The sequence below is a fragment of the Myxocyprinus asiaticus genome, chromosome 22, assembly GCF_019703515.2.
Source record: "Myxocyprinus asiaticus isolate MX2 ecotype Aquarium Trade chromosome 22, UBuf_Myxa_2, whole genome shotgun sequence".
NCBI lineage: Eukaryota > Metazoa > Chordata > Actinopteri > Cypriniformes > Catostomidae > Myxocyprinus > Myxocyprinus asiaticus.
In genome coordinates, this window is record NC_059365.1 from 18,193,829 (window position 1) to 18,205,306 (window position 11,478).

At 38.5% G+C, this 11,478-nt stretch overlaps 1 protein-coding gene across 1 annotated transcript in view; it reads right to left on the reverse strand.

Moving 5' to 3' along the window:
- The window catches only part of gpc4 (glypican 4), a 70,603-nt gene extending 67,190 nt beyond the window's left edge, over positions 1 to 3,413 (reverse strand). Inside the window, exon 1 of the mRNA XM_051650030.1 lies at positions 2,668 to 3,413. Coding sequence (XP_051505990.1) covers positions 2,668 to 2,818 — 151 coding nt within the window. The 5' untranslated portion in view covers positions 2,819 to 3,413. The remainder of the gene's footprint in view (positions 1 to 2,667) is intronic.
- Between the last annotated feature and the right edge of the window lie 8,065 nt (positions 3,414 to 11,478).

The following is an 11,478-nucleotide window of genomic DNA, read 5'->3' on the forward strand; positions in this document are numbered from 1 at the left end:
AGAAACTTGGCACATTAAAGGTGTACCCAATGACCACATTTACATGCACTTAAAGCAGATTATTTCAGGAGTTTTGCAGAAAGCAGCATTCTGAAACGTCATGTAAACGAGAATGGATTAAGAGAAAGCTTTTTAACACAACTAGGTTTGCCCCAGAGAAAGCTGCTTATGTGCCATGCAAACACATGGTTCTAACAGGTTTTTGAAGAGTGCGCATGTGCATGGAACAGACCAAATAACAAACGTCATAGGATGGAGCCCAACAACAAATCAACAAAACATTTCTGGGAGTACAGTGGGAAAAGCACTTGCACTATAAACTATACCCATTTATAAACACCACTGTAAAATATCAACAGTCCCTCACGTTTGTGTATATGCGCTCGTACTTTGAAGGAATCCCAGAGTTTTACGTAAAGGGAAACCCCACTATTGAAGCGCAATTCCACTGCAGGTAGCGATAAAAAGCTAAGGAAACAAACACAGAAACAACTCTGGAATATCTGGAAATAAAGCGAAGCAACAGAGAATAAAATAGTGAAGTCTTCCTCAGATAACATGTTTGTTATTTACACAAGTGTCATGGGGTAATTACATTACTCTGGAGAAAGCTGCTTACTGACCGAGCCGCATGTATACGGGAGTAAAGAGTACGCCGCTTATACAGTGCATGTAAAGAAAGAACGCTTCTTTCTCACAATACGCCACTTTCTCGCAATAACACACTTTCTGGTGTCCATGTAAACGTAGTCACTGACTACGACAGGGACATCAGAAAGCGGCTTATTGTGAGAAAGCGGCGTATTGCGAAAGCAGCATTTCGGCCTACATGTACTGTATAAGCGGCATAATCTTTACTCCTGTGTACATGCGGCTCGGTAAATAAGCAGTTTTCTCCACAGCAATGTAATTTCCTAGCGACGCTTGTGTAAATAACAAACATGGTGTCTGCTTTATTTCCAGATATTCCGGAGTTTTCGCTGTGTTTGTTTTCTTAACTTTCTATTGGGACCTGCAGTGGAATTGCACTGCAAATCCCTCTTACATAAAACTCTGGGGTTCCCCCAATGTACCAGCGCATATACGCGAACGTGAGGGACCGTTGATATTTTACATTGGTGTGTGTAAACGGGTATAATTTATAATGCATGTGTTTTTCCCACTGTACTCATAGAAATGTTGAATTGTTTCCGTTTTGTTGACTTGTTGTTGGGCTCCATTCTATGACGTCTGTTATCCGATCTGTTCACGCATACTCTTTAAAAATCTGTAAGATGTCACTTATGTGTTTACATGACAACATAAAGCCGCATTCTCCGGGAGAAACCTGGATGTGTTAAACTGCTTTCTCCATTCCCTTAAACGGTGTAAGGAAATCAGCTTTCTTGTTTAGATGATGTTTCAGAATGTTGCTTACTTCAAAAACCCTGGAATAAACCGTTTTCTTAAGTGCAATTAAACGTGATCAGTAAGTTTTTGTTGTCTTAGACTTACACTGACACCTAGGGGTGTGGATGCAACATCATGCAATAGTTTTCAGTTACAGATTGTCAATGTAGAAATTCATTATTCACAGTAAGCCATGATTAATTTAATCCATGAGTGAAAATATCCAATAAAAGTGCGGTTACTTAGATTAAGCAAGAAAGATTTGCCTGGTCATTTGATCTTGACAATAAGGATTCCCCTGGTCATGTGATCTTAACATTGCAGCCCCCATGAGTGGACCTTTTCTATGTAGGATACAACAGCTAACCAATTACTGACATGACTAGAGTCTTCATCTCTTGTGAATGCTCATGATTGTATACATGTTTCAAAATAGCAATTCATTTTTTTGAGGAGTGAAACTTCTTTAATGAGGAAAAAAATTACTGAGTGCACCTTTTATACATGTGCTATGACCGGGATTCACTTTTCCAAGTCACGAAGACTTTCTCTTTTACTTAAGACACTTTTATAATGTGTGTCCGGGGGCTATTTTTCTCTTCCAGTCCTTAAACAAGTGCTAAAACGGCAACTTAATGCGCTCCCCAGCCCTCATTCCCGCTCGAGATAAAAATCATTGCATTTACATGAGCATTAGCGTTTCTGAATGACAATCACTGTCCTATGACTGACTCTCGCTTTACAATGACAAAGAACGACACTTAAACACAAAGTGAGCGACTGGGGGTGTGGAGGGATTGAACGACGTAACACACGTAACGCCAGACTATGTAATCATGAGTTGCATCAAGTTTTAAAAGATGCAGTAATAGCCAACTTACAACGTGAAGTATTGTAATGTCCATGTTGGCTGATTCTAAGTACTGTGTTCGTCAGTTTAACGACCTAATAAAATCCTCAATCCAATGATTTGAGAATGACAACTTAATGAGTGAGAGCAGGGATCTTACTCTAAAGAGAAGCACTGCTATATAAGCTATAGAAAGTCAACATGTGGATAAGTGCTTAAACTTTTTCAGGTTGCAAGAAAGAAAACATTCACAGGCATGTACAGTATACGCTTTCATTACCTTGGCAGACCATTATTATTATTTTTTTTTTTTTGCATTCTACAGATTATGTAAAGTTAACATATTATTGCAGTTAAGCCTTACTGATCCAGTCTGAACATTTAGTGTCACAAACTATTTTGGTTTAGTAAAAGGTAAAATAACTCACCCTGTACTCCTTTGTTGGGAACATCATTGACGTTGAAGCCTTTCGAACTGTAGGCAGTTCTGACTTCATTGCAGTTCTTCTTCTGATCCGTCTGAGCCGACGCCAAAATCACCACCGACATACATACAGGGAATGCAAAAATCATCTTCATTGCTGACTACTTCTTCAGGCAATTGAGCAGCAACACAAGAATTATAAAAACAGAAAAATAAATGAAACTCAGTCACGAGATCTCTTCGATTCTCAACTTCGGATTTCCTCGTGGAGATGCGGCGTTTGTCTGAGTTGAAACTTCTTCACTGCTTTTCAACGCTCGAACCTCGCGACCTGAATTTTCTTGAGCAATAAAAACCGGGCCTCTAAAAAGAACAGCAAGCGAAACACTCCCTCAAATGTCTAACAGATTAAAGCTACCGAAAGCAAAAACAAACAGTCAAGTAGTCAGGACTTTGCGCTCTTCTTTAAATGACTTTTCTAAGAAAAAACAAGAGCAACGCTGCAAAAGACCAGCGCTACCAACGCGCGCGCATGTTCAAACCTTGTCGTAAAGCCAAGTTACTACTTCAAATGTTTCTAAAATGTTCCTCGGCTTTGTGTGAGAAGTGAGATTTGGCGATTAAAAAAAAAAAAAAAAAAGTTTAAGGAAAGTTTTATCCCCCTCTCGCGCTGGTGTGCAAGATGCTGTGAGTGGGGATCGATGAGTCGCTTGTGCGCGCGGCGAGATCTCAGCAGCACAGAGTCTTAGGACTGCGCGAGCACGAAGCTGAGTTCCGGACAAAGAAACACACTGGGTGGAGCATGGCGCGCGCTGGAGGTTACATTGACTTGGAATTTGCAGTGGAGCTTCCAATAGTCACGTACATGTTGCTGAAATTGTTTCTGAAGTGAGTACATGTACGTGTTTGTGAGTAGATGTTTTATTGACTGTTAGATAGATGGTTTTGGCCCGGTGATCAACAAGTCCAAGTGTCCTGTTCATGAGATCAAGCCAACATCACAGAGCATCAATGGTTACACTGGTGAAACATTGTTTACACTTGAATTGATGATTAATAACATATATGGAAAGATTATAGAACCTATTTGATAGTCTATTTAGTTTCTTTGTATTACAGTTATAAATCTCACCTTGCCAGAAAGGCTCTAAACATAGGTGAGAACGTAACCTCCTGAAATGTCTTCATGTCATGAAATGTGACACAGAGCTGCAAGCACTGTGGTGTGGCTAGCAGCTCAATGACAGTCAGGAGCAATGGGAGAGAGAGGCAGACAGAGACAGAGAGAGAGACAGTGGAATCTCAACCCTGCTCCCATGACAAGCAACATAACCAAAACATCTCACTTAGATTATGACAGCCTTTAGAGACAGCCACCCATCTTTCCAAAAAATGATACAGGCCATAATTAGAGTGGTTCAGTGCTGTGCATAAGTGCATTAGTTGTGAAATGCTTGACGCTAGAAGAAATCTTGGAAAGTATGTGAAACAAAACAGATGTTTTGTTGCCTGCATAAACAAACTGATCTGCAATGTTCATTATACTTTGCTGCTTTCAGAAAAAGGTCATTATAGATGTCCAAGTAATATAATGCAAGTAAATGCACACCTTAAATCCAGATGTGCTTGTCATGGCACATACATTGAGCACTTTATTAGGAACACCTGTACACCTACTTATTCATGCGATCATCTTATCAGCCAATCATGTGGCAGCAGTGCAATGCATAAAATCATGCAGATACAGGTCATGAGCTTCAGTTAATGTTCACATCAACGATCAGACTAGTTAAAAATGTGATCTCAGTGATTTGGACCATGGCATGATTGTTGGTGCCAGACGAGCTGGTTTGAGTATTTCTGTAACTGCTGATCTCCTGGGATTTTCACACACAACAGACTCTAGAGTTTACTCAGAATGGTGCCAAAAACAAAAAACATCCAGTGAGCGGCAGTTCTGCAGACAGAAATGGTTTGTTGATGAGAGAGGTCAACGGAGAATGGCCAGACTGGTTCGAGCTGACAGAAATGCTACGGTAACTCAGATAACCATTCTGTACAATTGTAGTGAGCAGAATAGCATCTCAGAACGCACAACATGTCGAACCTTGAGGCGGATGGGCTACAACAGCAGAAGACCACGTCGGGCACATTATTAGGATCATAGTGTATATAAAGAACAGAAAATAAGTACACAACTCAATTTTATTTTCCAACATTTTAGCTTTAGGACCTTCTGACTTTGACAAATGGTAATTAAAATTATTTGCATTTGCGTCCTTTAAAGTCACTTACTTACTGCCCTCCCAGGCCCCCCTCTAGAACCGCCTCTGCTTAAGCCATTTCCATACAGAAAAGATGTATATCACTAATTGTGTACCTTTTGCTTTCCAGATGTCCCTAATTTTTTTCCCCCTAAGTCTTTGTAAAATGTGGAGAGTATTGAGACAATTCATTGAAATTAACCAGCTTACTGTCATTTTAATTTCACAAATAAAAGCAATCAGAAGAGGAAGAATTGCAATCAAAAGGGAGCAGTTGCCCTTGTGATAGGACTGTAATATTGTTCCTGATGTTGCGCCTATAGCAGGTTGCCACCGGTTCCGAACTGAAAGTGAATCTTCATGGCCCTTCAAGCTGGCAAACTGCAACAAGTAGTGGGGGAAACTTTCGGTCTTAGTATGTGTATATGCTGTGTGCACAACTATTAAATAAATATTGATGCGGTATAATATCAGGGTTTCCATATGATACATTCCTGATATTCAATAGGCTATTTTGAACAATCATCTAATCTAAAGCATTGCCATCACAACTGCATTATGTCCCCGCATATTTGTCCAGCAACTTTTAATAACCAGCTGAACTTGATTGTCATCTAAAATAAATTTTAGCATCATATTTTATTTATTCATATATTTTTTCTCTCCTTTTCTCCCCAGTTTAGTATGCCCAATTCCCAGTCCTCACTAGGTCCTCGTGGTGGCGTAGTGACTCGCCTCAATCTGGGTGGCGGAGGACGAATCTCAGTTTTGCATCATAATGCAATTTATATTTTCTGAAGAAGGTCAGCAAATGCAATCCGAGGTACAGCGGGATATATTTAAAATATTTAAAAGTCTTAAAATGTTCAAAAGATAGTTTTCTGAAAGTGAACTCAGCATTGGACAAATAGTTCTGACAGTCTTAAAAAAAGTGTAGAACATTCTGAAAATGTCATTCAGCCAATTTTTTTCATCTACAAAACAGGGTAAGGCTAATTTAAGTTTGTGTAAAGAAAAGGCATATATAGGTCTAAAAAAAATATATATATATATATTTTCGTTTGGTAATTACATTTTTTAATTTAATGCTTTATTTGTTTGGTAATTTATTTAATTTATTACAGGGGATTTTGCTGGCAGTTTTTCAAAAGCTAAACAATAATTTTATAGAATTAGGCTATATGTTAGTGTTCCAAAAAAGCACACTGAAGCTTTTCTCCTAGTATTTGAATTTATTTTGAATTTAAAACAACTTTGTGCATAGAAATGATATGGTTTTTGTATTGTGGGCTAATTCCATGACTGCCGTCTATTATTTTGAATGGTGTGGAAAAGCAACTTTAATAAATAAACTGATGGCTACCGTGATTAAATTAATTGCAAAGAGTGGCCATTAATTTGTTCTCCATGCACTTGTCGATGACAGGTGCATGATACGAGATATTTGTGTTGGCACTCCTGGAAGTGTCGTGATGCAGATGTGTTTGCAGCATCGGATCTGTGCAGGTATGCCGTTAAGACCAATCTATAAAAGTGCAAGTAATGCTTCACATACAAAAAACTGGCTTTCAAGGATGTATTCCTTGTCGTCATGATTAACACAGGCTAACGATTGGGGTAAATTCTGTCATGTGACACTACATTTTTGCATTAATGCCTATTTTCTTGACAAAAAGAGTTTCCAAACCAGTTTTTCATGACATTTGAAGTATCGACACATAGTTTATGCACTGGAGTTAAATGGAAAAATATTGTGTTGACACTTGTGAAATTTTAGCGATAATTGCTGTAGGGCTTTACTGGTTGTTTAGATCAGTGTTACTATCAGAAATAATTAATAATTATTTCTGTAGTTATTAATTAATATTTAAATTAATCAATTGAATCTAACTCATTAAAACCTCATATGGGGCTCCAGTAAATGTAGTGTGCTACGTTTAGGAGCAAGTTTGGTTATTAGCAATAATGAATAATTATCAAAGATAATTATTAATTATTAAAATCAATAGAACATTGATGAGAGTCAATGTTAGCTTTTTTTTAATCCTTTAAATCAACAATTATCAAAGATAATCGTTAATTGTTAACATTGATGAAACATTAAAATTAACACTAGCTTATTGATCATTCAAATTCAACAATCAAAGATAATTATCAATTATCAAAAATCACTAGAATATTAATAAGGATTAACATTGATGGGGCACCACCCTGGAATTAGGGACTAATAACCGAATATTAAAACAGTCTCAATATTAGATTGTTTTCTTAGGAAAATCGACATCCGAAGAATATCGATTTTCGGGAAAAAAACAATGAATGAAGGTTTGAATCCGAGCACTGACATCCCGTCAGCATGACACAGGCGTATGCAAAACAAACCAAAACACTTCTCTTTGTAATATAAACAAAGTTTATTTATGCAGTAATATCAATTAATAATTAATACAATGCAGTCAAGAAACTTCCGACTTTCAACTACAAACTAAACAGTGCTATGATTAGATATGGAAATAAAATAATCCTATAACACATAAGGTGTGTGTGTGACAGTGTGTGTGTGTGTCAGTGTGGTTATTACGAGAGAGAGAGAGAGAGGTGACAGCCCTAAGGCCGATTTCGCGATAGTGGGAGAGAAAGCAGCTGTGTTTATCACTCAGAGATGCAGTTTTACGAGCGGGGCTTGTAAAAGTCCCGCGTTATTTGAATCTTTAATGGATGAACTCAGTTGCTGTCTCACCCGCGATGGCGAAATTGCACAACAATCCAATCTGGTTGGACCACAATACAGCAAAACAAAATCGTGATAATTAATACCCTGAGTATTAATAATGAGCGGACATGGCGGTCCGTAAACTGTACAAGCAAAAACCTTGAAACACAAGAATAATACACTATAATATTCTATCTCTGCCCAGACGTAAACCTCTTACTTGAATCGCATGAGGACACAGGTAGAATGTGTTTTCCTCCGTCATTTAACTCTGACCTGGTTCCTTGAGGCTCGGGTGATGACGGGAGGCCGTTTCCTCGCTCTGTCGGTGGGCGGTACGGCTGTTGATTCTCAGCGGGCTGGCGGAGAAATCAGAAACGTCGACTTGATTGAAGATGGAAGAGAAATCTTTAATCTCTTCACTTCTGTAGGCAAACGGATGAAGATGCGAATTGCTCGGCGGTCTCCTTCAGATCCGTTAGAGTGTTCGGTTGAAAACAGAGTAATCTCAACTCGTCCAGCGAGATGGAGATTGTATGGCCACAGTTTCAAGTCGGACGTTACTTCCTTGTGCCACGAGGTTGCACCTGAGAGCAGCAAGAGCTACATCTATGTTCGGTGAACAAAGTCACTGGAAGCCACTCTGGAAGCATTTCAGAGGTATTTCAACTCCTGATGATGTCATGTTTGAGGGACGTTGTGTTGTGTGCCTCATCCAATAGGAGTTGAGAGTTCGATCCTTTAGTGAGCAAGGCTTCATGGATATGTAGTCTGTTTTGGACTCTCTTTGTTTGATTTTGGCGTGATTTTTATCAGTAAGATTTACGACTTGGAAGGTGGGGGCTTGAGTTAGGTTTTTACGACTGTATTAGGCCTGCCTTTGTCTTCTATCTGAATACATGAGGCCCAACATTGCATTTAGGTAAACTTTTTTATGCGCTACACCTTTTTTCACAAATAAACCTTGGATGGAAACATAGCTGTTGTTAACCTTGAAGTGCGTATGCAGGGAGAGCATTAAGCACTTTGACATGTCTGGATTTGCAGGAGCATGTGTATGTTTCCATGTGTTGTTGTGACTGTATGTGTGTGTGTGTGTTTATACATGGTCTGGGGGGAGCTCTTGGCAAACTGACATTCCAGCTATTGTGTCCCCACATTCCTCAGCCTACCCCATTCATGCTGTGTGACCAAAGCTGGGAAAGCCAGTGGCCAATGAGAACCTGCAGGGTTCTGGGGTCCGTTGATTGCAGATATGAGAGAGTGGATCGGTGTTGCACTCAATGGAAAACAAAAGTTGAGAGCTCTGTTTCTCAGAATACTTAGTAATGAACAAATCCATGACTCCGGAATGCTGCTACATGAAAATCTATTGTGCAGTTAAGATTATGTTGAAACTATTGCTTACACGTAAAAACTTCTATCAACATTTTGCATGGTCTGACTTTTTTTTTTATTGTGTTATAACACTTTTAAAATACATTTATAAAATAAAATAGTTGTTTGATATTCTAACTCACATAGTGGATCATTATCATCATAGTGAATCATTAGTATGAAGATGATTTTCACCCACAGAATCTCAGTAATAGCAATAAACTAGTAACAATTTCTGTAGAACACAATTAGCCTCACTAATTGCGCCACCCTAAACAAAGAAGACCAGTTGGTCCTAAAAATGGGGATCCCTGTATAGCCACTTTATTACCCTAAGAAAACATTCAACCTGCGCATTTCAATGGGCCAGTTTGCCCATTCTCACTCCTCCATTAACATTCGGAGTGTAACCAACAGCTCTGCTCAGCCTCACTGCTGCTCTCTCTGTGTCCCGTTTGCTCTCATCTGATAACCAGCCCCTCTTCCCTGGTTTAGGAGAAAAGACCAGATGGAAGCAACAGGTTTTTATTTGAATCCAAGAGAAACATGAGTGTGAAAATACAAACATATAGACCACGCAGACAGATTAGACTAGTAATTAGATAAAGTCGGTTAAGTACATACAGGGGATGGTTGGGAGTGTGTTTGCAAGTGGGTGGGGAGGGAGAGGGTAACAAAATATAAACACAGACAAAATAAGGTTACAACTGTAGGTGTGAGGCACCAGAGGTGTGTCTGACAGTTTGGTCAGCGGAGATGAGTAGAGTTGATAATATTCATTGGCCTTCACTTTCTGTAATTAGGTCAACATGCATTTTTTACTTCTGAGACTGAATGTCAAAAAGAGACCCCTCAACTGGTTGAAATGAAAATTGCATACAGACACACGCACATACACACCTAATTTTCTCATGCACACAAACACACCACTCTGTAACAGCATCAAAACACACTTTTCATCTTCATAAAGACTCTATTGTTTCATAAACAGTTAAAACATCACTTTTTTTTTTTTTTTTTTTTTGGATTATCATTGACATGTAAACCTTTTAAATTAGAACACTTGTACTTTATTGACACAAATAAACAGCATCTGGTTTACACTGTATTTAATACACTTAAACCAATAATGGCTATTGAACATTCTGTAAACCGTTTGGCAGGTACACGGCAGGTACAGAGACAGGACAGTTTCTTCACTAATATAAGGTCTGAGTAACTGTACCCTGGCGTGAATGAAGGACTCCCTTTTATCCCCCTCCCCCTTCGCTCTGGTTATTGAACAGCTCAAGTACTCAAATGTGCCAAACGGCCCCTGAATGCTCCCCTACTGTGCAATCAGTACCAGTATAAACAATATTGCAGAATTCAGAATTTAATTACGGTACTCAACGCATTCCATTACTGGCAGAACACATGATTCATTTAGTACATACTAAAGTGATAAACTATTTGTTTCAATTAAGTTGAGTTATATATATATCACTCCCTCAGCCATAGTTTGTTTGGAAAGTTTGTATACTTTCAAACTGACTGTGTAAAATAAGCATTATGCATCCTTTACATTACATAAAGTGTATCACTGTAAATATTATTTTATTATACAGTGCCTTACATAAGTATTCAGACCCTTATCCAATTTATTTTATTGAAGTTCTAAAACAATATTTTGGGATTGTTTGGGAAATCACAGTTTTGTTATTTTAATGTGAAATAAAATAATCTGAAATGTTTCCTACATAAAGAATCAGTAAATGTATTGCAGAAGCTCTAAGTTTACACAGATGCAAAAAAAACTGCCCCAACGAGGACACAATTGCCTCACAATTGGCCACTAACTGTGACTCATTAAAATAACTACCACATTTTCTAAATAAATCCCCACAGTTAAGTGATCATTACCTAGGCTGTGAATCTGAAGGACAGCTGTGAAAATGAAGACAAAGAGCATTAGAAAGAAATTAGAGATAAAGTAAAACAAATGTTTAAATTAGGAAAACGGTACAAAACATTATAAAAGTATTAGGATGTCCCAGTGGGTACTGTTGGCACAATTATCAGTAAGTGGGGCTCAATCAAAATGTCCAGAAAAGGTCGATCCTCAAAAATTTCTGCACGAACAATGAGGCTTGTGAGAGAAGCTACAGGGAGACCAGTGATCACTTTATAGGAGCTACAGGGTTCAGTGGCTGAGAACGGAGTGAAGGTGCACTAGTCAACCATATCAAGAGCTCTGCATATCACTGGTCTGTTGGGGAGGGTGGCACAAAAGAAGTCATTACTCCAAAAGAACCACTTGAAAGCTGAAGCTTCAAAGAAGAAGAAAAAAACATGATATTGACCAAGCTGTAATGTGTTAAAAGATTTTCTAGTTAAATTAGACATATTGCTTAAATCTAACACTGCATTCATCTCAGAGATATCCACCATACCCACTGTGATGTCTGGTAAAGTCTGGGGC